The sequence below is a fragment of the Staurois parvus genome, unplaced genomic scaffold (assembly GCF_062004578.1).
Source record: "Staurois parvus isolate SC_StPar_1 unplaced genomic scaffold, SC_StPar_1.0 ptg000139l, whole genome shotgun sequence".
NCBI lineage: Eukaryota > Metazoa > Chordata > Amphibia > Anura > Ranidae > Staurois > Staurois parvus.
The window spans coordinates 165165-193160 of NW_028317935.1; the positions used below are offsets into that span (position 1 = coordinate 165165).

The 27996-nt window shown below is 41.7% G+C and overlaps 1 protein-coding gene across 1 annotated transcript in view; it reads right to left on the reverse strand.

Annotated features, from left to right (window-relative positions):
• The window catches only part of IGF2R (insulin like growth factor 2 receptor), a 217169-nt gene that overhangs the window by 125737 nt on the left and 63436 nt on the right, over positions 1-27996 (reverse strand). Inside the window, exons 2-7 of the mRNA XM_089673497.1 lie at positions 21824-21963; positions 19348-19463; positions 14881-14979; positions 11106-11238; positions 5449-5569; positions 3307-3406 (exon numbers count right to left, since the gene is read on the reverse strand). Coding sequence (XP_089529623.1) covers positions 3307-3406; positions 5449-5569; positions 11106-11238; positions 14881-14979; positions 19348-19463; positions 21824-21963 — 709 coding nt within the window. The remainder of the gene's footprint in view (positions 1-3306; positions 3407-5448; positions 5570-11105; positions 11239-14880; positions 14980-19347; positions 19464-21823; positions 21964-27996) is intronic.

A 27996-nucleotide genomic window follows, 5' to 3' on the forward strand; every position in this document is an offset into this window, starting at 1 on the left:
TAGCAGTTACTTCCTGGAATCCATCTGTCCTTAGCTCAGGCATTGGCTGAGCTAAGAATAGGGTTGCCACCTTGTCCCTTTAAAACCAAAAACATTACTTACACAGGTTCTGTGGCTGATTAAGGTGGCAATTAAACTCACCTAGTGCTTTATCTGCATTCAATTGGCCTCAGAACCTGTGTATTTAATATGCGTTTGGTTTGAAAGGGATGAGGTAGCAACCCTAGCTAAGAACCCTCCATCCTAAAGACTCCTTGGATGTATGACACTTGCCTAGGCATGGAAACCAAGAAAGTAACTGAAGAAATGCAAAAAAAAAGGTTAAACACAAGTAAATATGATAAGCTTTCCTATATTTTTACGAATGCTAGCAGCATAAGGATTAGAAATAGTCAATGTTGAGAGAATGAAGTTCTGCTTTAACTTCCTGAACCAGTGACACCCAGGGCACTGCTGTGTGCAAAACACCCAGTATGCTTCTCTGCAAAGCATTCGCATTATAACCTATGAGACCAAGGATAGGGATACTGTACACCTTTTCAATATCAATATATATAAGAAATGCACGCAAAGCAGGGAAGCAGGAAGTTCAATTCAAAAGAAAGCTCTGGGTGTCACTGGAACAGGAAGGGTTCAAAGAAAATCCCTTTCTGTAAACATAACATCAAAATCAAATTAGAATAGCAAACAGTGTCAGATGAAGTTGGGTCTGTGCTCCTTGCTTATATTCTCAGTCTGCGATTCAAGTATTGAAGGGCTGGGAGTAAAGGTTAAGTAAAATTAAGCTTTATTTTGTTTCGATTTTCTTTTTTTTTTCTTACATAATTTTTTTTAGTGTACCGGACCTCCTGTTGTATGAGGGGAACACTGCCAGACCATACAATAAATAAAAGCAAGTGAAAATTAAAATGACCTCTGTTCACACCTGAGCGACTCTGATATGTTAACCTATGCTTGATTAGCTACATCGGAGAGCAGGGGAGACATTGAGGGTCCCCCAAAATGTTCATAAAGAGGTCTGGTTAGCACTCTTGTAATAGCAATAAAGTTAAATAGAAAATTAAACAGTGTAAATATAAATAAATATTAAAAATCAAAATTAAAAAAAGGTCTTAAAAAAAAAAAAAGAAAAAAAAAAAAAGCACTCCACCTCTGTATGCACCCCAATTCAAATGTGCAACATAAGTGGAGTACTCGTATGTAAACGTGAATTGCACCGCACATGCAAAGTATCACCAAATGTTGGTGCGAGAGCAGTAAATCTAGGGCCATAATTCACGGTTACCTCTTAACTGATAACCTGTAAAGACTTTTAAATGGTAGCCTATGGACAATTCTGGGTAATGTAGTTTTTTGCAATTTCACAGGAGTGGGCAATTTTAAGGCTTGATATGTTTGGTATCTGTTTACTCAAGGCAACCCCATCTTTTATATTTTACCAAAAATTTGGTATAATATTGTGTTTGCACTAAAAATACATTTTAGAGTATTTTTCCTGAAAATTATGTTATCAACTCGAAACACCACTGTACAATGTGACATGCTGCAGTGACATGCAGTGAGGGCCAGTGCATGATGTAAAAATACAGCATGGTTGCATTTTTAGACAATGCATCGCATCCCACCTCAACGTAACAGTAACAATTGTTTATGTGATTTTGAGTCCTTTTTAAAGTACACTGCTCAAAAAATTAACGGAAAACTTTTTAATCAGAGTATAGCATCAAGTCAATTAAACTCCTGGGATGTTGATCTGGTCAGTTAAGTAGCAGAGGGGGTTGTTAATCAGTTTGAGCTGCTTTGGTGTTAATGAAATTAACAACAGGTGCACTAGATGGGCAACATTGAGACGATCCCCAAAACAGGAATGGTTTTACAGGTGGAGTACACCGACATTTTTTTCCCTACTCATCTTTTCTGACTGTTTTTCACTAGTTTTGCAGTTTCCTAGGGTCATTGTCACTACTGCTAGCATGAGAAGATACCTGGACCCATCAAAGGTTGCACAGGCAGTCCAACTCCTCCAGGATGAAACATCAATACGTGCCATTGCCAGAAAGTTTGCTGTCTCTCCCAGCATGGAGGAAATTCCAGGATACAGGCAGTTACTCTAGGAGAAGGTCCTTAACCTATCAGCAGGACCAGTATCAGCTCCTTTGTGCAGGGAGGAACAGGAAGAGTACTGCCAGAGCCCTACAAAACGACCTACAGCAGGCCACTGGTGTGAATCTCTCTGACCAAACAATCAGAAACAGACTTCATGAGGGTGGCCTGAGGGCCCGACATCCTCTAGTAGGCCCTGTGCTCACTGCCCGGCACCATAGAGCTCAATTGGCATTGCCATTGAACACCAGAATTCGCAGGTCCGCCACTGGCACCCTGTGCTTTTCACAGATGAGAGCAGATTCACCCTGAGCACATGTGACAGACGTGAAAGTGTCTGGAGACGTCATGGAGAATGTTATGTTGCCTGTAACATGGTTCAGCATGACCATTTTTGGTGGTGGGTCCGTGATGGCCTGGAGAGGTATATCCATGGAGGAACCCACAGACCTCTACAGGCTAGACAATGGCACCCTGACTGCCATTAGGTATCGGGATGAAATCCTTGAACCCATTGTCAGACCCTACACTGGTACAGTGGGTCATGAGGCGAGAGTATCCAGGCAGTTCCAGAAGGATGAAAGAACTGATACCATTGAATGGCCTCCATGCTCACCTGATCTAAATTCAATAGAACACCTCTGAGATATCATGTTTTGTCCATTCGATGCCGCCAGGTTGCACCTCAGACTGTCCAGGAGCTCAGTGATGCCCTGGTCCAGATCTGGGAGGAAATACCTCTGGACACCATCAGTCTCATTAGGAGCATGCCCCAACGTTGTCAGGCATGTATACAAGCCCGTGGGGGCCATACAAACTACTGAGTACCATTCTGAGTTGCTGCAATGAAATTTCAGCAAAATGGACTAGCCTGCTGCATCATTTTTCACTGTTTTTTGGGGTGTCTTTGAATTCTGTCCTCTGTAGGTTGATCATTTTAATTTCCATCAAACAATGGAGCAGCCTTACGTGCCTAACACATTACCCAGTCCGTATCAGTATACATATCCAGCATGAGATTTTTCCCCATTGAGATCTGATGTGTTTTCAAAGTGTTCCTTTAATTTTTTTGAGCAGTGTATATAGATCAGTGCAGTGCAATGGAGAGAGTGTGAATGAGCCCCTGTTGTACAGTATAAAAAAAAAGGATCATCCATGCATGCCTAGCGTAACCAGCATTGGTAATGGTAAAATTGCACTAACCTCAGTTCCCGCTGTTGGACAGATAAATGTTATAGTCACTGCTGGCTGATGATCATTACAAAAATCAGGCTTTATGTCTGTTTCATAGTGAAGAACAAGCCTAAAATGAAAAAAAGAAAAAAAAAAAAGTTCAATACAAATCTTTCACACAGGCTACAGACATGAAATAGATAGGAAAGCAGGGCTAGATGAGGTGGGAGAAAGTGACAGTAGTCACTTCAGTGACACAATTGAACTAAATGTTGCTTTGAAGCTCCAGTCAAAGAGACTTCTGGTAACTGCAGATGGAAGTAGCTCAAAGTCCTTCATCTTCAAGGGTGCTGGAACTGACTTCTGGTCACCTAGTAAAAAGAGAAGAAGGACCAACAAGACCCAGACGTCTCTTATAGCAGGCCATTCAAGCAAGAGATCAGAGGACTAGGGTATGGAAGCTTTATACGCTTCACTTCTACAACCGTTAGAGCCGCACTCTTACAACTTTAGGAATTAAAAAAAAGTCAAAAGAGTCAAATTTACAAAGAGCAGTCTCCAAAGCAAATATAAATAAAAACAAAAAAAAAACATGAACCATCTCTGTTCAGCACTCTTTAGAGGGAGTGCAAAAGTGCACATTTTGAGATACTTTGCAAGATGAAATTGAGCCTGTGGACACCTCAGAATAGGTAAAAGCCCATCAGTGATGGGTAATCGGAAAGTATGGGTTCCAGTTTGTGTACTTACATACCCGGGTTACTACTTTAGCATTGCCAAAGCCTAGGTGATCTAAAATTCAAACAGCAGCTTTAAGATCTGAAGTCTTTTCATAAACCATACCTCTTTACTAGCACAAGAGTATGATGGGGAGGAGTAGGCAGTATGGAGGTGCAGCAGGTAACAGGGCCAGGTAGATCTTTAGTTTTCAAAGCTGCTTTGGCACATCAGATCACCCAGGCTTCGAAAGTGCTAAAGGTCCATAAGGATGAAGGCGATAGAATAGATGTCTGATCACGCTTGCAGGCACCGGTTTGCCATCACTTCTAGGACTACTGAAGTAATCAACAGTCAGTTTAATAGGGATTTTCACACATGCCATTTTAATCACTGTTCACGTTTGCAGAATCTCCTCTTAAGGAAGCTTCACAGTGCCCCACTGCACTTTTGATAAAGCACAGCTAACCTGTGGTTTTCGTGTGGGTTAGCAATGCTTTCCCATAGACTTCTATGAGGTCCCGTGGTAATGGTGCAGTTTCAAGAAGCACACCAAAACTCCTGCATGCTGTTTCTTTGGTGTGCTTTCACAAGCCGCGCCAAAACCGTAGGACCTCACAGAAGTCTATGGGAAAGCACAGCTAACCCACACGAAAACCGGGGCAGTGTGATTCTGCCCTTAGTGGCTACCTGTTTGGTCAACCTCCAATGCAACTGCTGGGATAAAATAAACTAGTCACGTTTGTACAGTGATTTGAAATAAAGCAAATATGGTAGTGGTGCACCAAAATGAAAATACTGGTGCCGAAACCGAAAATTCAAACGCACTTGGTCGAAAACCAAAACGTGCCGTTTTTAAAAATGAATATATATTTTTTGGAAAAAAATACACCAATTAAAAAAAAATATATATATATTCGGCGTTTTTTTTTTTTTTTTTTATTTCAGTCGGGGGTGTTTTCGACAAACGTTTTGGCCACCGAAATTTTGGTGCATCCCTAAAATATGGCTGTCTTTTGCAACCTAAAGAACTGCAAACTTTATAGAGAAACGAGTTTTAAATCTTCAACATTTTTTTATTTTTTTTACATTTCGTGGATCACATTCAACAACATATCCAGGACATTGATGCAAAGATAATGCACCACTTCAGACCAGTCCAAAACTATAGCACCGTAAAGAAACAGGGGGTATGTTCGGCCCATATACCAACCAATGGAAGAAACAGAGGAGGAAGACTGCACACCTGAAGATAAAAGTCCAACTTGTTTATTGCAGCAATTTAAAAACAGCGCAGACACACAGGGAACAAGGTTGATGGATCTCATGTCACAGATGTTTAATCATAACCACATATTCATGACACTTGAAAAACATTTTTAGATAACCTTCAGCACAGTATAACTAACAATTCAATAAACTTTTACAGCATTTGTACAGGAAGCTGACGTTTACCTCTCTTTCACATAAGATTTAAGAGGCTCCTTGGGTCGCCCAATATCGTAAGCCTTGCCACCCTTGACAACACACGCAGCACTTGCTGCAGGACAGGCTGACGTGTCTCCTTCTGAGCTGCCTTTTGAAGAAAAATAAAAAACATCAGAACATAATATACTTTAAAGTATAGACAGACAAGCACAATGCATTAAAGTGGTTATAAAGCCTAAACATTTTTTACCCTAAGGCATTCCTTGCATTATGGACAAAAATGTTTTAGGCATTGGTTTCGACCCCTCACCCCCCTTTTACTTACCTGAGCCCTCATTTGATCCAGTGCTGTGCAAATTGTTGATATTCTCTCCCTTCACTTCTGTGGCTCACTGGCTTTGCTGGAGCACTAGAAGCCATTGGCTTCTGCTGCTATCAAAGCCAGTGACAAGGGAGCAGAGGACGAGGCAGAGTACCACTGTCCGTCAATGGACGCAGCAGCAGGGCTCAGGAGCAACCATGCACAAGTGCCCCCATGGGAAGCGGTTTCCCATGGGGGCACTAGACAGAGGAGGAGCTAGGAGCACCAGCAGGAGACCTGAGAAGAGGAGGTTTGGGAAGATATTTTTTTTTATTTTCCTGATCACTTTAAAGAAGAACTGAACGTAAAACATTTTTTCAGTTTTGGATAGAGTGGAGAGGGATTTATTGCCATATGTCCCATAAGGGAGATTAACCCTCTCTATGTCCTGCTTATCGTGATCACCAAAAGTGAACGTAAATCCCAATTTTAGGTTGTCCCCAGAACAGAAATAAAGGGGAAATCATCCGAGGACACTAGTTCTGATGACATCCAAAGATTCCTTCGCTTTGGAGGGATTACCGCTCATTTCCTATTTTGGCTAAAGCTGGCCCACACTAGTAGATTTTCGAATTAACCTGCGCTACGAAAATTCTTTATCAGTACATTTGATGACATGAAAAATGATGTGCAATAAACATTTGCTTTTAACATTCGAAGCAATTTTGGAGTAAATGAACAAAAAACTCACTGTAAGAAATTAATTCACTTGTGAAACATTTTCCATCCTTCTTCCAATTTTCTTGTCACTGCAGTTGCAAAAGAACCTTATTTTGACGTATGTTCTTAACCACTTCAAGTCCGGACACTTTTACCCCCTTCCTGTCGAGGCCAATTTTCAGCTTTCAGTGCTATCACGCTTTGAATGACAATTGCGCGGTCATGCAACACTGTACCCATATGAACTTTTTTGAGGCAGAAAACTTAATTTTGGTGGTATTTATTCACCACTGGGATTTTTATTTTTTTTGCTATATAAAATGAAAAAGTCCAAAAATTTTGAAAAAAAGTGTTTCTTATAAAATTTAGCAAATAAATCTTTCTTCATAAATCCTGGCCAAAATTTATTCAGTTATCTTTTTAGTAAAAAAAATAATCCAAATTAGTTGAACCAAAAATTATAACTTTTTTAAAAAAACATTTTTTACATTTTTAATTTTTTTATTATTTATGTTTTTTTTTTACATACACTCACCCTAGCAGTACAGTGCCACCATAGTGACACTGTACTACTTGTGGGGGGCGATGAAGATTTTTTTTTTTTTACACCGATTGCTTACAGCCTTTATGGGTGTAAAAGCAATCATTTCTCCTCTCTGGCTGATTTCTTGCAGCCATTGAGAAATGCTGTGTGAGCTGTGATTGGTCACAGCTTGTCAGATGGTACAAGGCTCTTGTGAATAGCCTTGTACCATGTGATCTCTGTGATCATTCACAGATTTCACACGTAGTAAGCAATGATGTCAGAAGTGACATCTTGCTTACAACTATTCATATGATCACTGATTGGCCAATCAGTGATCACATGATCGGAAATTCCCACAGAGGTCCCGTACAGCGATCGGTGTTCTGCTATGTCCTTCGGACACAGCGGGCACCAGATCGCATTGCCACACGCTCCCAGGGAGCGCGCACAATCCAAAATGGTGGGCGCCATTTATGAACGGCAACCCGCCCCTGCACTGCCACCGTCCAGCTGTTTAGATACAATGGCAGGACAGGAAGTGGTTAAAACAAAAATTTTCTAACAAAAAATTCTACTAGTGTATGGACCGCTTTAGTGAAGGGTAATCGCCCAAATGCGACGCAGATCACAAAATTATAAAAAAAAAAAAAAACCTTTAAAAAGGGGTTATAATAAACCCTCCCTTACTCTATCCAAAATAACAAAACAAGAAAAAAAAATGTTTGCCTTTAGTTATACTTTAAACATGGCAATACAATATGGAACCTGATAAACCTGCTTGAACAGACAGCATAGATGAAAAATAAACATAGCGAAATGGTTTACAGTTTATTAAATTCTTTGAAATGATGAAGCAAGAGAATGCCTGACAAACATCAGGCTGCATTCCCACTTGGCGATTTGGAATCGCCAGCAGAATCCCCGCGATTCTGTCCACAACAAATCATAGCAAAATGCACACCATGTGTTTGGTGCCACTATTCTTAATGACACCCCAAAAATACGGTGAAATTTTACCACAATTGTCGTGCGATTTGGCAGAACTCGATAGGTGAACAGAGCCATAGGGAGTATTTATTTTGAAACACATTAGCTCTGCTATTCTCTCCAGATGTACCAAGCAACTTTGATGGACATTTCATTTGGGTTTCCACTAATTCGACGCACACAAACTGGATAATACCACCTTTTCTCCTCTATAGTTCCCTTATACCATCTGGTCCTTTATATACTTCTAAACCATGTGTGAAAAACACTCAACAGGGAAAAATCCTCCAAATCAGACCTTCTCTTCGGAAATTGGGGACAGACAGTAACTAAGGCATTTTATCCTCATTTTACACTGCAACCTAATGTAAATTGATAGCTCTCATTCCCTGTCACACAGTTCAGTGAGCACAGGACACTGTAGAATGAACTACAGTTAGGTCCATATATATTTGGACACAGGCACAATTTTAGATTTTTTCAGGTATTGACCAAAACATATTCCATCTATAGTAATATAATGGATATGGGCTGAAAGTGCACACTCTCAGGTTTAATTTGAGGGTATGTACATCCAAATTGGAGGAAGGGTTTAGGAATTGCAGCTCTTAAAGGAGTAGCTATCCCCCCTTTTTTCAAGGGACCAAAAGTAATTTGACAATTGAATCAAAAGCTGTTTCATGGCCAGGTGTGGGCTACGCCAATGTTATTTCTTCATCAATTAAGCAGGTAAAAGGGCTGGAGTTGATTCTAATTGTGGTATTTGCATTTTCAATCCATTGCTGTGAATCTACGTCATGCATTCGAAGGAGTTGTCCATGCAAGTGAAACAAGCCATTGTAAGGCTTCAAAAACAAAACAATTCATCAGAGAGATAGCAGCAACATTAGAATTGGCCAAATCAACAGTTTGGTACATTCTGAGGAAGAGGAACGCACTGGTGAGCTCAGCAACATTAAAAGGCATGGATGTTCACAGAAGACAACAGTGGTGGATGATTGCAGGATCCTCTCTTTGGTAAAGAAAAACTAATTCACATCATCCAGACAAGTGAAAGACACTCCAGGAGCTGGGCGTATCATTGTCAAAGTCTACAATCAAGAGAAGACTTCACAAGAGCAAATACAAAGGGTTCACCACAAGGTGCAAACCCTTCATAAACCTGAAGAATAGAAAACTCAGATTAGACTTTGCCAAAAAACATCTAAAAAAGCCAGACCAGTTCTGGAAAAGCATTCTTAGAATGGATGAAACAAAGATTATTCTGTACCAGAATGATGTTATATTCTGCAATGGCCGAGTCAATCACCTGATCTCAACGCAATTGAGCATGCATTTCACTTGCTGAAGGCAAAACTAAAAAGGTAAAAAGACCCACAAAGAACTAAAAACAGCTGCAGTTAGAGCCTGGCACCAGAAAGCCAGAAACCCAGTCTTTAGTAATGTCCATGGGTTCCAGACTTCAGGCAGTCATTGCCAGTAAAGGATTCTCAACAAAGTATTAAAAATTAACATTTTATTTAGGATTATATTCAATTGTCCAATTACTTTTGATCACTTGAAAAAAGGGGGGGGGGGGGGGGGTTGGCTACTCTCAAGAGCTGTAATTCCTAAACCCTTCCTCCAATTTGGATGTACATACTCTGAAATTAAACCTGAGAGTGTGCACTTTCAGCCCATATCTGTTAAATAACTATAGCTTGAATATGTTTTGGTAAATACCTGAAAAAACTAAAATTGTACCTGTGTCCAAATATATATGGACCTAACTGTATATCTACATCTTATCTTTGTTTGCAAATTCAAAATAGAAAGCGCTCTCTCACATTGGTGTCACTATCTAGTATCATAAAAAAAGTGATCAGCTATGGATTGCTTTTCAAAGGGCAGTATAGCAGCACGTTACAGGCATTCTGGAGGCAATCGTGCCTCCTCCTGAATGTTTTTTTTTTTTTTTTATCCCAAGAGACTTTGCTAAAAAAAAAAAAACACCACATCACGGGGCTCTCCAATTGACTTAATGGGTGCGTTTGCGATGTCATGGCTGCAGAAAGTGTACAGACCTGTTCAGGTGTAAAGGTAGAATTTAGGTGGGCAGTAGGGGGGGGGGGGGGGTCTGTTTTTATTGCAAAGCCTGCCCATACATGGATGGAATTGAACCGGCCAAATGCCTATCTGCCTACAACCAGCTTAATTTGTTTTCTTATACGCAAGTTCTTCAGATGCCCCAGCCTACCTGATCATTATAGGTATACAGCATTCATAACAATGCATGATTATGTAAACCTGTACTTCAAGCAGATATAAATGTCAATGAAAAAAAATTTTTATATGTAAAATAAAAAATGCTAGATGTTTAACTATTTTTTTATGTAGCCTATTCATACTATACATGTGCAGTGGCATGCAGGAAAATGCAGCTCAACAGAGATGGTGTGAACAAGCCCCTAGGTCCCTGTACAGCAACACTCAGATTGGGAGATAGGGGGTGCGTACTAAAAGCCAACCTAACTCTTCAGAGCACATGTCATGACCGGGAACATGACAATCCCATTAATGAGCTGCTGCTCCATCATAATCATCCAATCAGCATGCTGGGAGTGTATTCTGGACCAAGCTGTGATAATGCCGAAGTGGAGGGATAGGCTATGCTGTCTTGCATGGGTGTCTCTATGACAAAACTAACTAGACAGACCTAGGAATTCCTTGGTAGGATAAAACAGTTATCATATATATGTATTTCAACTGTATCTTTTTTTTTTTTTACCAGTTTGCTTGGAGCTACAGGGAACTTGCACTTACAGTTAAAAAGAGGCTGCCAGTTACCTGGCTGCCTCTAGATACAGTATTTCTAATCACTGGCTTGGAACAAGCATGCAGACTAGTACAAGTCAGAACTCCTGATATGATACTTGTTTCAGGTCAGTAACGCCATGTAATTAAGCCACTGGATCAGCAAGACTGTCAGGAAATTTACATTTTTCAGAGAAGGTCATCAGTGGCAGCATTCATACTTCCTTTTAGGCCAATGAAATGTAGACACAGGTACCCTTCAAGAAAGAAAAAAAAAAAAAAAAAAAAAAAGGACGACTCTAACAAAAAAAATAAATAAATAAAAACAAGAATTACATTACAACAATATGACCTTACCAATGGTTCGACAAACATTAATGTACAAGTCAGAATCCGGATCCCAATCATCCACTAAATATCCACCAGTGGTCCTTATTAATGGGTTCAAATCATGCTTCTTGTAATCAGTATCAAAAATGTAACAGGGCACCTAAGCAAAGAAGCATATTCATTACATGAGTATTTACATTTGAACCACTTTGCAGCTTTTACACATACCATAATAATGGACATTGTACATGCTACATAGGGAACAAGAGCTTTACTTGGAACCAGTGCAAACACAGAGGTCCCACACAGCGCTAATTGGAGATGCTCAAAGATTGACTAAACCACATGTAGGGATCTCATTTAGACCACAGCAAATGGAAAACAGGGAGGATCGGTTAGGGCTCCAGAAACCAATCTTTTTTTTATTTTCATTAGCTGTTGACAGCCATTCTGTTGGATGCTCGTGGCCCATTCTACCCTATCCATATGGTTTATAGATCATCTTGACACACCTTTTGATCTTTTATGTTTGCGAGTGTCAGTCACATTTTATTTTTATTCAAAAGTATTTTATGCTTTACAAGGCCGCAGTGCTCTTTCTGCTTATGTACGCTTCACCAGGCTTTCAAAATGTAGTTCTAGATCTTACTAATCCTTGAAGCCTGCTATCAACTTGTTTAAAGTGACAGTCTGCACTTCCACTGAGATCTGTATTTAATCTCCCCAAACTGGAGCTAAATGGTGCTTTTAAAGTTCACATTTTATAAAAAATATATTATTTATTATTCATTAATAACCATGCAACCTTTGGCAGGAAAACAAAATTTGCATTTTTTTTTTTTACACTGCAGCCTGTAAAGCACAGCTGTCAAACTGGCAGCCCTCCAGCTGATGCCAAACTACAAGTCCCATGATGCATTGCAAGATTGACAGTTACAAGCATCACTTCCAAAGGCAGAGGCATGATGGGACTTGTAGTTATGCAACAGCTGGAGGGCCACCAGTTTGACACCCCTGCCGTAAAGTATTGCACCCACTATCTGCAGACTCCCAGTATATTGTCTGGCCATGCCTCCCATACGAACACGCAGTTACTGAATGGCAGAAAGGATCAATGAACTAAGAGCACGCTCACCAGTACCCTCACAGTTCATTGAGAACTACAAGCCGTCAGCCGTAGTGGCTGACAGAATTTGTAGTTCATTATTTCACAGAACTCAATGAATGAGGGAGGACTGTGACAGTGGGTGCGGGGAGGAGATCGACCCCCCTTCACCGGAGGGGGGTTGGGGTTAAGAAGAGCTGGAACATGTTCCACTCTAAATACAGATAGAACATGTAACATGTACCAAAGGTGACCTTAGCCTTTAACCACTTGCCCTTCAGAGTATTTACCCCCCTTGCTGCAACAAAAGCTACTTGAAGCTGAGTGAAAGTTCTGCAAATGCATTAATAGCTTGCTGTACCTACTGTATTTATACAAACAAAAGTCTGTATGATGAAATATTAAATCAGTTATGAACAGTTATGGTTTAGCTATTTATCTAATAAGGCAACTTTTATGTAACATTTGATGGTACGGTATTCCAACAATTGTACTGTTATTTTATTCTCAATCCCGAGGTCGAATAAGGACTATGGGATTTATAGGGAGCATAGAGCAGTGCACATGACCATAATTAATGTTCACTGTTTAATCCAAACAGAAGTGAGTGGGAATAGGAGAGGTTTGGGTAGCGCACAAAGAGGAAGAAACCAACAGTAGGAAACAATTTCATGAAAACGAGATTACAGGGTTATTAAATCCACATCATAAACTATCAAATGCTGTTCATATTCACTCATTCACTAAGGGATTCATTTTCTGGATTCTGCAAAAAACCTGGTTGATCCTGATGTTCTCTGTCTCCCCTTCTGTCCATGTACCCAGTGCAGTTGGGTATTTTTCAAAGCAGCGTTGACAGCTAGTGAACACGCTCAGTTTTCAGTGAGTTTCTATGCTGAGAATGTCCTCCCTATCACATCTCAACAGCTCATGTGACTATAGAGCAGTGTTTCTCAACTCCAGTCCTCATGGACCCCCAACAGGTCATGTTTTCAGGATTTCCATTATTTTGCACAGGTGATTTGATCAGTTTCACTGCCTTAGTAATTACCACAGGTGTTTCATCTGAGGGAAATCCTGAAAACATGACCTGTTGGGGGTCCATGAGGACTGGAGTTGAGAAACACTGCTCTAGAGTCACACAAGTGGGTGTATACACAGTGGTAAACGACAGCCCTCCCTCCTCCTCCATGCCCACTAACCAGCTAAACACAATGGGGGTGGGATATTACATTTTGAATGATGGAGATGCTCTCACCTCTCTGTTATTCTAAGACAAAGGCTGGAGGGGTGTGACACACTGTGTGGGAGGATTTCTCCCTATCAACAGGCGGCTATGGTAAAAAAATAAAAAAATATTGTATTTCAAGACTTTCTCTCGCGGTCTTCTGGGACACCTCACAGGTCCCAGAAGACTGCTGGACCAATCAGGATGTGACGCGCGACTGCAAATGGTCACAGCCTGGTGCCCACAGTTGAGATGCCAGCATGAGGGAGAGCCGGGGTGAGCACATCGATGGACCATGAGACAGGTGAGTGTGTGTTTATTAAAAGTCAGCAGCTAAAGTTTTTGTAGCTGCTAACTTTTAATAAACACAAAAGTGACTGGAGCTCTGCTTTAATTATTTTTACTTTTTTTTTTTTAATTTTGAGCATTTGACCTGCAGCAGAGGACTAGAAGCTCCTCCTGCTTATGTTTCCCCGCAGATAGGCTGAGAAAGAGCTGGGTCATGTGACAGCTGTAAATTGATTAGGAAAAAGTTTTTTTTGCTATTAAAATAATTACAGTGCCATGATCCACATACAGAAGGAAAAAGGAATACCATAAATTAAACCGTGTGTGTTTAGTACAACTTTAAGTAGCAGATGTGTATGACTTACAGTATTTTTTAAGAATAGGGATATCGTTTAGTGTCACTTCAAAAGAAATCCTTAAGGACGTTTATACAATATAGAAGGTTTTGGTTTTTATCTTTTTTTTTTACACATCTAGGACTCATCAGCAGAAGGAAAAGCAACTTCCACCAAATACACAACTGTCTATGTAAGAATGGTGGGAGCAGATACTGTTTGGGATAATGCAGAATTTTTACTGTCAAAATGCTATATTTTTTACATGCACATTCCATATAGATGTATCGGTCTTGTTATATGCAAAAACTAATAAAAAGATTGCAATTAAAAGATTAGAGAGATCAGTTAATTACATTTATTATTAAGGTTATATATTTTTCCTTGCATAACCACAACAGTAGGGTTGCACCGATACAATTTCAAATAAAAAAAAAAAAATCGGTGAGTATGAGTACCGACACTTGTGCTCAAGTACTCACCGATACTTAGTACCGATACCTTTGCAGTGCAATTTGAGCCCATGCAAAATGGATGGGCTCAAATCTCACTGTAAAGAATCACATGTAATTTGAGCAGGAAAGAGGTGTGCTTCCTGTCCAAATCACATGCGATTTCCCTGCGGGTGTAGTGCGATTTGCAGTGTGATTTGAGCCATACAAAATGAATGGCTCATATCGCATCGCACCCCATTTTGTATATACTCAAATCACACTGCAAAAGGTATCTGTGTCAGGCATCGGATCACTCCTGCAAATACTTGGTATCGGCTCTGATACCGGTATTGGTGTAACCCTACAAAAAATGGATAATGTTTGTTTCATCTTAAACCTGCACCTTACTTACCTCTTGCTCAGGTTTAAATTTGTTCTTCTTGCAAGCGGTGAATGTTCTCCACTCAAAGTAATGTACACACTCTTCAAATTTCACAAATTCAGGAGTCCCCTGCAGAGGCAGCAAACATACATTGTAATTCATGTAAACAGTGCATCTTTACATTATTTTATACCTCCTTATATCCCAAGTCTCAGCAGGGCTGAATATATCATGAGGCTCATGAAGAAAGATTGTGGCTTTGCTGAAAGTTGGGTCTGCATAGAAAGACCCTGCTGGGATTTGCTAGGGGGTGCCTAGACCCAATCATAGCTGAGTATGACTGGATCTGGGTGTCCAAATTTGGGTGGATGTGGCTGTATATGGTTGTGCTGGTTTGGGTGAAATGTGGCTGAACATTGTCACCAAAGCTGGACATACATTATACAATTTTATTTAAATTCCCTTTGATTTACCTTCAATAATGTAGTGCAAGGGCCTGCCTGATTGTATACAAATCAAAAGTGTTTAGGTTTGACCTCATATTATATGGTTTTGGTTAGGGATGCACTGATACCGATACTGAGTGTTTTCATGACTACTCGTGGAAATACTACGGATACCCTAACAGATACTTTGTGGTACGATTTCTATTAATGTACTCCCCGCAGAGATTAGCATGCATGCAATTCCTGTTCAAATCACATGCGGTTTCCCCACTGCTCCTGTGTGAACCCAGGCTTGTCCTAGCCCGGGTTCACACAGGAGCGGTGCGGGAAACCTCTCTGCAGGCATCCCTTGCTTAGTGTCAATGGTAGTAGAGAAAACGGAGGGGGTTTGGAAACCCCGCCGCTTCCTTTCCACTCCTTGCAGAAATGTCAGCTTGGGCTAGACGGCATCTGATTGGTCAGCAGCTGATTGGTCTAGCCCAAACTGTCATCAAGTAGAGAAAAGAAAGCGGGGTGGATTTCAAATCCCCGACGCTTTCTCTCAATGACAAGCCTGGGTTAACACAGGAGCAGAGAGGAAACCGCATGCGATTTGGACAGGAATCCTATTCAAATCGCATGCTATTATTTGCAGTGCAATTTGAGTCCATTAACGCAAATCACACTGCAAAGTATCGATACTCGATATTGACGAGTACTTGACCAAAAGTAATCGGTACTCTTACTCGCTGATATAAAAAAAAAAATAAACACGATATCGGTACATCCCTAGTTTTGGTGAATCTAAAAGAAAAAAAACTGTACGATAAAATTAGTATATTGTATGGCCAGCTTAAGGTTCATTCACATGGACATAAAAATACGCAGATACAAGTGTTTTTTAAAAACGGATCTGAACACAGCTGCATGGTTTTCAATAGAGTGATTAACACATGTGTAAACATGAGCTGCTTTCAGATCTGTAACATAGAATCCAAAAATCTGTGTCTAAAATCAAGCACGTTACATGCTTATGCATACAAGTCTAAACAAAAGGGAAAATAAATGGTCATAAAAACAAGTTATGTACACATATGCATCTTTACACATTTTAATGTGCTTTTTACAAATATTTTACTGATCATTACATGGGAACTTTTCTCCTAGAAAACACATTTATAATATAATCAGTATAATTTTTAGAGCCGTGTGATTGAAGCCTAATGGTAGTAGAATGTGGTCTGACATGGCTGAGCTGATGTGACAGGATTTGGCTTAACTTGATTGTGCTAGTTTGAGTAGAATTTGGCTGGATCTCTTCTTTTACTTGCCTAGATATGGTTTAGCTTACCCGAGCAGCATCAGGGTGGGTCAGACCTCAACAATGTACAGATAAAGAAAATCGTGACTTAGCAATGTGGTTTAGCTACCCGACTGGAGTTCCATATACTCTATATTGCCAAAAGTATTGGAACGCCTGCCTTTTCCCCACACATGAACTTTAATGGCATCCCTGTCTTAGTCTGTAGGGTTTCATGTTGAGTTGGCCCTCCCTTTGCAGCTATAACAGCTTCGCCTCTTCTGGGAAGGCTGCCCACACGGTTTAGGAGTGTGTCTATGGGAATGTTTGACCATTCTTCCAGAAGCCCAGTTATGAGGTCAGACGAGAAGGCCATGCTCAAGAAGGTCTGGCTCGCAGTCTCTGCTCTAATTCATCCCAAAGGTGTTCTATCGGTTTGAGGTCAGGAAACTGTGCAGGCCAGTCACGTTCCTCCACCCCAAACTCGCTCATCCATGTCTTTATGGACCTTGCTTTGTGCACTGGTGTGCAGTCAAGTTGGAACAGGAAGGGGCCATCACCAAACTGTTCTCACAAAGTTGGGAGCATGAAATTGTCCAAAATGTCTTCGTATGCTGACACCTTAAGAGTTCCCTTCACTGGAACTAAGGGGCCAAGCCCAACCCCTGAAAAACAACCCCACACCAAAATCCTCCGTCCACCAAACTTTACACTTGTCACAATGCAGTAAGGCAAGAGCCATCTTCCTGGCAACTGCCAAACCCAGACATGTCCATCGGATTGCCAAAGAAGCGTGATTCATCACCCCAGAAACACACATTTCCACTGCTCTAGAGTCCAGTGGTGGCGTGCTTTACACCACTGCATCTGACGCTTTGCATTGCACTTAGTGATGTAAGGCCTATACGCAGTCGCTCAATCATGGAAACCCATTCCATAAAGCTCTCTACACACTATTGTTGTGCTAATCTGAAGGCCAGATGAAGTTTGGAGGTCTTTAGCTATTGACTCTGCAGACAGTTGGCAACTTCTGCACACTGTCTGCATACGCTGACCCCACTCTGTCATTTTACATGGCCTACCATTTTGTGGCTGAGTTTCTGTTGTTCCCAGTTGCTTCCACTTTGTGATAATACCAGTTGACCGTGGAATATTTAGTAGCAAGGAAATTTCACGGATGGAATATTGGACAGGTGGCAACCTATCACGGTACCACACTTGAATTCACTGAGCTCCTGAGAGCGACCCATTCTTTCACAAATGTTTGTAGAAGCAGTCTGCATGCCTAGGGGCTTGATTTTATATACCTGTGGTCATGGAGGTGATTGGAACACCTGAATCCAATGATTTGGAGGGCTTTTCCAATACATTTGGCAATATAGTGTATGTGTTGGTGAGATGTGACGACTGGTTTAGATATATACCAATGTTATCTCTGTCTGATATATAAATTTGGGCCTATTAGCACTGCATTGTTATTCCAGTTCAGTCCATCATAAGACAAGACAAAATGCTTTGTCTCATACCTGGCCTCTTCATACCACCGTGCTGCAGTGGTGTGCATTGAAGAAGAGTGTAGAATGCAGTACTTTTTTTCAGCATAGCACAACGGCTGTTGTGAACCAGCGCTTACTGTTCAGTAACTGTGGGAAATGTTTATAGATTGCTTCTAGATCAAGTTTTAACTCTATTCTTCCAAACAGTTATGCAAGCAAACCAAACTTTGTAAAAAAAAAAAAGTTAAAGACTCATAAAAAGTCCAGTGAACCAGTTGTTATATTCTCTGTCCCATAACCTAAATTTGTGTTGGTGGCTTTTCACTTCTAGCCCGATAACTATATAACTTCAAGGGCCAGGTCACTCAATTGCACAAGCATTCTTTCCGCATTCTTGTGCAATTCAGTGCAATGCGATTTTTCAGCCCATTCGAATGAGCTGAAGTCGCACTGGATCGTATTAAGCACTGGTTCACACCAGTGTGACTTCAGGTGTGATTTGTAAATTGCATGTCACATTTGAAGTAGCATCCAATGTATTTCTATGGCACTGTCTTAATCAGTGCGATCTGAAGTAGTACAATATCAAAAATAGTTCCTGAACTACTTTTTTTTCGATTTCATTGTGTCGCAAACCACAGTGAAATAGGAGGAACAAATCGCACTGATCTGCGGCCTTGAAATCGTAATACTTCAAGTGATGTCACATTCAGTGTGAACCAGGGCTTTTAAAAACTTACTGCAGCCAGATTGCATAGTACTGCGGTACTATGCGATCAGGCGCAGATAAACACACTGTATTTGCAATCTGTGTTTGGAGTGTCATTAGGAATGCAGTGACACCTGCAGCAGATTGCACACGCAGTGCATTTTGAACACAGAAAATGCAAACAGAACATGGGCCTGAGGGCACTGCAGTGATGATGCATTGAGCTCAGCGGACGCCATGGTCTTTTTTTTTTTTTTTTTAAACTAACTTTTTTGAGATATCACAAGTTCAATTGCCAGCAGCACATTGTGAGGCAGTGGATTGCCTCACACTATGCTAAATAAAAGGACTGTATGCAGTACGTTTTCAACGCACTGTGTCCGCACACTACTGCAAAGCAGTGGCGTGAACTAAGCACATAAGAGACAAGGCATTTTCCTTGTCCATGTGGTGAGACTGTGCAGGAATAGCCACCCAAAACACAGGCCACCACAGTAAAACTCTATAAAAATTAAATTTAAAAGAAAAGTTCTACACAATAGAAACATGCATGGAGAACATACTTACTAGAGTTTTCCCACACACTAGGTTAATGATACTTTGGACTGTATGGCCAGGCTTAGGACAGCTTACAGAAGTGTTATATACAAGCACATTATTGTCACTTTGCACAAGTGCAGTTCCTGTGGTGAAAAACAAATAAAAATGAATCAATACTTTATTAAAATGTATTAAAATGCACTAAACAATCCTGCCAAAAATTAAAGCAGACATGAAGCTCTGCTGTAAGAAGCAGCGAGCAAGCAGGCAGGCATTTATTGCAGAAGAGACATGCACTGTCTCTTCTGCAACCCTTCCCTGCCTGCGCGCTGTCTTCTCCGATGCTGAAAAATGAGCTGCGCATGCACAGCTCAGTTTACAGCATTGGGCCAGTCTTGGAGTGCCAAGACGATGGCTTCCTGCGCATGCACAGGAGTGACATCATTCCCCACCGACCAATAAAGAGTCCTGACGATTGGCACTCAGACGAACTGCCGTTGGACAGGTGCGTATTAAGCCTTTAGGTCTGCTTTAAAGCTGAACTCTAGACACATGAAAGGCACAATTAACGGAGCTCTAAGTATTAATAAATTAAAACAGGTTTTAAAAAAATACAAGTAAAGACCCGAATATAACCTAGTATTGGCCTCCTGCAATCTCCTGTACAGTCTGAGGAAGAAGCAGCATAAAGAACCAAACAGATGTGCTGCAGTGCAAGGAGCATTCTAATAGGCAAAAACAGAGCTTATCGGTTTGCCGATTCTTTTTTCGCTGTACAGTCACAGGGCGGGGGGGGGGGGGGGTGATCCAGCAGCAGAAAAGGATCAGGTCTCCTTCTCTGTCAAACAGGCCTGTGCTGTGTGGAAGAGCTGTGTAAAATCTCAGACTGTATGGCCAAAAATCCTTTGTTAGGTAGAACAGCTCTCATCTGTGTATGGACCATCTGTCTAGTGTTCCGCTTTATACACAGAAACACAAAAACTTGATGGCAGAAATTAACAAGAGGCATATCGAGTCTGCCGCTTTTTAAATGTATTTTTACCCTTTTCATCCAAGAATAGATCTAGGTTTGTGCAAGGAGTGGATAACGAATTTGTAAACACAAACATTCCATATTCCGGATATGTGCCTGCTGTACCATGTACTTGTATGAAAAAAGTATCCTGTTCTCTTTGTATTGCTTCCGTTGTGTGAAATCCCTGGCATTCCTCCAGAGATTGCTTAATTTAAAAAATTTGATAAGGGTCTTTCTAAAAACACCACATGCCCGATTTCCTATATGATCCTGGCCCCTAGAGTAGGAATTGCTTGTTGTTGAAACCAGTCAATAGTAATGTCTGACTACAGCAAAGAAAAATCAAACTGGATCATGACTAATGATAAGATGACCAGCACCCTCCACAACAACCATGCTAAAAATGTGCAACTGCAGCTATGGGAACATGTTACATGTTCCACCCTAAAAACGGGTGTAACATGTTCCAAAGGTGAACCTATCCTTTAAAGGGGCACTTTTAAATAACTTATAAAAAGAACTGTTCTGTATTAGAAAATACTTAAGCCATTGCATCAGATGATAGCCAGGCAACTAGAATTTTCAAAAGGCAGGTCAGGTTTGCTTTAAAAACAGGGGTCAGCAACCAGTAGATCGCGGTCTGGGCTTTCTGACCCACATTCCTAGAGCATCAAGCAGAGTGCAATAGAGAGGAACTACTTGTAAAGTTGAAGCTGTAGAAGAAAGCAAAAGCTGCAAAAGCCAATGCTTTCTCTATTGCTGACTCCTGCAGAGCGATACCAACTGCACTCCACCTCTTATCCCGGCCAGCGATCTCCAGCTGCAGGAAAGAAGAGATCTTCAGGTCAGTGTGAAGCAATACACTGGGCATAGTAGTATAGGGCTGCTTTCACACTGATGTGCTGCGGCTTATCCACACTGCCAGTACAGTGAAGTATACACACTGCCAAGGGCAGGTAAAAGGCGTAGGGATTGGGAGTGGAAAAACCGTGTCTCACCCACAAAGTTTTAGCCCCCCCCCCCCCAACTTTACATGTGGACGAGCCCCTAAGGGTGCCGCTGCCAAATGCATCTAAAGGCTCATTGACAAGTGCAGCAGGCACTGGTACACTTCTGAAAAGTGATCCAAGTGTGTTTGAAAGGTGATGAGGCGATATGTTGCCTCCTCAACACCTGATTTAAATCCAAGATTGCTTTGCAATGCATGCAATTGCAACACTGTAGTCCAGTAATTAGAGGCTTTAATAAGGTGTCAGGAGGCAACACTGTGTCCGGTGACCGTTGACTTCTCCCATATTGTTCAGGTAGATATCCACCTACTTAAATTACCTACCCCTGCTTTAAAAAGATCAGCAGCCAGCTAACAAGACAGAGAAAAGTTACAGCTTTATTTTCCAAAACCTGCTATATATATATATATATATATATATAAATATAAATAAAAGTAGGGCTGGTAAAAAAAACAGAAAGCAACTTTAACAGTCTTACCAACTGGCTCATAAGTATTCTTGCTGATATCATGAGCACAAACAAAACTTGCTGTCCCTCCACAATCAGTGGCTTTTAGGTTTTCACAGGCGTTGATTTTGTAGTGTACCGTTCCATCATCTACTGCTTCCCACGTATGTCTAAAAACAGCAAAGAAAAAGAAATCTATAGAAAATGCTTTGAAGAAAAAAAAAATCTCAACAAGATTCAGGTACCTTGAAACAGATCAGTTGCTTAGACCTTTAACTGATAGAGCATTTTTTTTCCAATACAGGTGAAAAGTACTGTATAATTTTCCTAAAGTAGAGAATCTATGTTTTTATGGCATATAATATTTGCGCTACTTACATAGTTACAAAGTTAGGCTGAAAAAGAAAACATCTATCTACGTCAGCCAATAGAAAAAAAAAAGTAAACATACTATATAGAAATAAAAAGAAAACCTACATATACAGAATCCTTTACCTACAGTTGACCCTTAGAAGAAAAAGTATATATATATAAAAAAAAAAATTTTTTTTTTTGTTTTGCTTTTCTATCAAAACGTTTTCTTCTAACCATCTTGCTATCACAAGGGGGCTGGTACTTCTACTTGTTAAAAATACATCTTTGCTACATTTCTAACCTAATGAGACCCTGTCCCCACACATTAATTTTAACAATCTCCCCAAAACATTGTAGATACATTTACCAGATTTTATGCACATTATTTACCTGTAAAAAAAGACTTCCTTGTGTAGGCAACCCAAAGACCAGCAATTACTGCTGGGAACCACTAGCTTGGATTTGATGTCAACAACATACTCAGAGCTGTCAATAAAATGACTCTAGTATTCCCCTTAAATCCTCCCCTGAGAGCTACATTAAAGGATAGGTTCACCTTTAGAAACATCTTACACCTGTATTTAGGGTGTAACATGTTACTATTAAGCACCCCCCACCTCACCCCCACTGTGACAGCGAGCGGGGGTTCTCCCCACTATTACATTTCTGCACAGCCATGTCATTCAATCACAGGAATCTGTGAATTAAACTACAAGTCTTGTCCACCACTACGGCAGACTTGGTTCACACTAGTGCGATTTCAGATGTGGCTTGGGTCGCACACAATCGCATGACAATAGAAATCCCATTGTTTTCAATGGTGTCTACTCACATGAAATGCGACCCAGCACAGAGAGATTTAGGAAAATGTTCCCGTACTACTTTGATGCATTGCCAGTGCAATTTCAGCCCCATAGACTATGCAAACCCCATCCAAGTTGCATCACACAATCCCACCAAAAGCTGGATCAAAATCTGATTGCAGCAGTCCAAACTTAGCCTTAGTGTCAATGAACTGCGAGCACACTGATCGGTTCGCTCTTTGTTCATTCATACAGCCTGCAGCTTTTTAGAAAATTGAACTTAGCCTTTAAAAGCTTATGTAGAGAGGATGAGGAGTGGCGGGGTGGGGCTGGGCCAGCACAGACTGTAAATGGAACACCCCTAGAAGAGGAGAGAGCACATTTTTCCTATTGAAAACATAAAAACGCTGCATGTAAGTGTTTAACAGGGTTTACCTTTGATTTAGTCAAAATGCAATTTAGGAGCTTTAAAATGTTTTAAGCAGTTCTTTTTAGTCACCAAAATTTCACTAAAATCACTTACAAAAAAGAGGAAATAAAGCAAATTTCTCTAATTTTTTGTTCAATACATGTTTATCGAAATTAAAACTAAAGGTTTACAACATGAACATACAAATTTAAGGTATTCTGGTGAGACATTTTTATATGTTTGTCAATCGTTTTTGTGGTAAACAAAGCTTGTTTTGTCTATTATTCTTTATCAACACATATCGTTTCAGCTGCAAGAGGGCAAATGAGGAAGAGATCTCTTATTCTAACCTATACACAGAACAGAATACATTTCCTACCAACTACACCAAAGTAAGAAAACCATACAAGGAAAGGCAATCCATAGCTTTTAAAGAACGTGATTAGCTTAGTTTGCTGTTAGGACAAGAAAAGGCACTTATGTCTATGAACTTCATCACAAGATGTATACATAATTTGCTAAATAACATTTAATGATGGGCGAGCTAGTTGACAAGGCATGAGTATGAGATCACTATAAACCCACAGAAGTGGTACTCAAAAAAAAAAAAAAAAATAGGTTGATTATGCTTTATAAAGAACATGCTAGCAGGTGGGGGGGGGGTTGTTTTTTTTTTTTTAGAAGAGAATTCAAAGGTCTCTTTTTTTTGCCAAAAGAGACATTTGAATTCTATTAAAATAAAAAGAAAGAAGAAAAGAATTCAAAGGTCTCTTGGTACAAAAAAAAAAAACAAAAAAAGACATTTGAATTTCCTTCTATAAAAAAACAAAAAACAAAACAAAAAACAAAAAACAAAAAAAGACCCTGTAACAGAACTGACCCAGACTGCACTTGAGTACTTCCGTTAGAATACCGCTTCCCTGTCCAAACACTGACAGCAGACCATACAAGACTAGACGACACCAGTCTTGACATAAACCAGGAGGTAGACTACTTTATTTGAACACAGATACAAGATATATACACACAGGGGACAATCCCCCCTCCCTGCATCATGACACAGGGTGGGGCAGTCTACATTTAGTAACAAGAGACACACACAGACAGGGGCGAACTGACAACTCATGGGGGCCCCCAGCAATAGGGGGATCATGGGGCCCCTGTGTCCTTGCCCAAACTCAAAAAAGCCTATGAAAAAAAGGTATCAGAGGCATCTCATGGGGCCACCCTACTGACCCCGGGCAGTGCCCGAGTTTCCAAATGGTCAGTCTGCCCCTGCACACAGGTACTCAAACTTCACACCAGCAGATAGTTCCATTAGGAGGGACGGCTGCTGGAGATTCCCCCCCCCCCCCCCCCCACCAAGCTAATACACAAACACATACATCCCATAATAGTTTGCTCCCAAGCCAACAATAGAACAATGGGATGCAGCCACATAACATTAAACAACCAACAACCCCCACCCCATCTATCTCCTAGACATGTCTACAGTCTGAGACAAAAGCCCACACAATATCAGGACAGATCACCCTGTACCCCTAACCGGCACAAAGTGATTTACACATAAGAGGGATATGGGGAGCTGAGACAGTGGTCTCCCCACCTCTCCAAGGTGAGAGTGTTCTCTCTCTCATATATATATATATATATATATATATATATATATATATATTTTACACATACAGTTGTGTTCAAAATAATAGCAGTCAGACATCACTAACCTGATCAATCACTGGTTTTGGTAGAAATGATATTTCTACATGGCAAATAATTTACTAGCAGGTGTAGTAGAGTAATAGAAATCCAACAGACCCAACAGTCATGACATGCATGCTGCTTATTCTGTTTACCGTATTTTCCGGCGTATAAGACGACCCCCTACTTTTCCTGTTTAAAATGTAGTGTTTGGGCTATACTCGCCGTATAAGACTACCCCTCTTCCAGTGCACACCAGTGGGAAGAGTAGTGCCCCATCGTTGGTGTCAGTGGGAGGAGTAGTGCCCCATCGTTGGTGTCAGTGGGAGGAGTAGTGCCCCATCGTTGGTGTCAGTGGGAGGAGTAGTGCCCCATCGTTGGTGTCAGTGGGAGGAATAGTGCCCCATCGTTGGTGTCAGTGGGAGGAATAGTGCCCCATCGTTGGTGTCAGTGGGAGGAATAGTGCCCCATCGTTGGTGTCAGTGGGAGGAATAGTGCCCCATCGTTGGTGTCAGTGGGAGGAATAGTGCCCCATCGTTGGTGTCAGTGGGAGGAATAGTGCCCCATCGTTGGTGTCAGTGGGAGGAATAGTGCCCCATCGTTGGTGTCAGTGGGAGGAATAGTGCCCCATCGTTGGTGTCAGTGGGAGGAATAGTGCCCCATCGTTGGTGTCAGTGGGAGGAATAGTGCCCCATCGTTGGTGTCAGTGGGAGGAATAGTGCCCCATCGTTGGTGTCAGTGGGAGGAATAGTGCCCCATCGTTGGTGTCAGTGGGAGGAATAGTGCCCCATCGTTGGTGTCAGTGGGAGGAATAGTGCCCCATCGTTGGTGTCAGTGGGAGGAATAGTGCCCCATCGTTGGTGTCAGTGGGAGGAATAGTGCCCCATCGTTGGTGTCAGTGGGAGGAATAGTGCCCCATCGTTGGTGTCAGTGGGAGGAATAGTGCCCCATCGTTGGTGTCAGTGGGAGGAATAGTGCCCCATCGTTGGTGTCAGTGGGAGGAATAGTGCCCCATCGTTGGTGTCAGTGGGGGGTGGAATAGTGCCCCATCGTTGGTGTCAGTGGGGGGTGGAATAGTGCCCCATCGTTGGTGTCAGTGGGGGGGGGGAGGAATAGTGCCCCATCGTTGGTGTCAGTGGGGGGGGGGAGGAATAGTGCCCAATCGTTGGTGTCAGTGGGGGGGGGAGGAATAGTGCCCCATCGTTGGTGTCAGTGGGGGGGGGGGGGGAGGAATAGTGCCCAATCGTTGGTGTCAGTGGGGGGGGAGGAAAAGTGCCCCATCATTGGTGTCAGTGGGAGGAATAATGCCCCATCATTGGTATCAGTGACACCAACGATGGGGCACTATTCCTCCCACTGACACTTGCTGACCCCTGTTCCAGTACGGTGCTGCTGCAGCCAGCATATGTGGTTGCAGCAGCACCTAAGCACGGCACACTTACCTGCATCTCCACTCGATTTTCGCGGGGCCGCTCAGCTCCGCCTCCTCGCCGGTGATTGGCCGCCTGTGTGCCTTTCCTGAGCTACAGTTCTGGTGGCCAATCACCGGTGAGGAGGCGGAGCCGAGCAGCCGCGCGAACATCCAGTGGACGAACCGAAGGAAGGAGCAGCCGCGCTTCCTGGACCGGATCGTCGTGGGACCAGAGCCAGGTAAGAGACAGCAGCCCCTGCCCACCCCTGTACTTAGTGTCCCTTCTGTTGGAAGGGGGGGGGGCGGCGGGGGCACCGCGCCGCCCCCCTAAAAAGTGTCAGCATGCCGTTACCGGCGTATAAGACGACCCCCGACTTTTGAGAAGATTTTCAAGGGGTAAAAAGTCATCTTATACGCCGGAAAATACGGTAATTGAATCACTAATTGAAAGGGGCATGTTCAAAATAATAGTAGTGTGGAGTTCTATTAGTGAGGTAATTCATTCTTTGAAAAACAGGTGGCAATTATTGCCCTTATTTAAGGAAGGAAGGCAGCAAATGTTGTACATGCTGGTTACAGTGCATTTCTCTCTGAAATTCTGAGGAAAATGGGTCGTTCCAGACATTGTTCAGAAGAACAGCGTACCTTGATTAAAAAGTTGATTGGAGAGGGGAAAACATATAAAGAAGAAGTGCACAAAATGATAGGCTGCTCAGCTAAAATGATCGCAAATGCTTTAAAATGGCAACCAAAACCTGAAAGACGTGGAAGAAAGTGAAAATTTACCATTTGAATGGACAGAAGAATAGCCAAAATGGCAAGGACTCAGCCAACAATCAGCTCCAGGAAGATCAAAGAAGGTCTAAAGTTCCCTGTGAGTACTGATACAATTAGAAGACGCCTATGTGAAGCCAAGCTATCTGCAAGAAGCCCCCGCAAAGTCCCACTGTTGAAAAAAAGATGCGCTGAAGAGGCTACAATTTGCCAAACAGCACATTGACTGGCCTAAAGAGAAATGGCGCAACATTTTGTGGACTGATGAAAGTAAGATTGTTCTTTTTGGGTCTAGTGGCCGGAGACAGATTGTCAGACGACCCCCAAACACTGAATTCAAGCCACAGTACACTGTGAAGACGGTGACGCATGGTTGCGCAAGCATCATGATATGGGGATGTTTCTCATACTACGGTGTTGGGTCTATTTATCGCATACCAGGGATCATGGGTCAGTTTGAATACATCAGAATACTTGAAGAGGTCATGCTGCCTTATGCTGAAGAGGAAATGCCCTTGAAATGGGTGTTCCAACAAGACAACCACCCCAAACACACCAGTAAACGTGCAACATCTTGGTTCCAGACCAACAAGATTGACGTTATGGAGTGGCCAGCCCAATCCCCGGATCTTAATCCAATAGAGAACTTGTGGGGTGACATCAAAAATGCAGTTTCTGAGGCAAAACCAAGAAATAGAGAAGAACTGTGGAATGTAGTCCAATCATCCTGGGCTGGAATACCTGTTCACAGGTG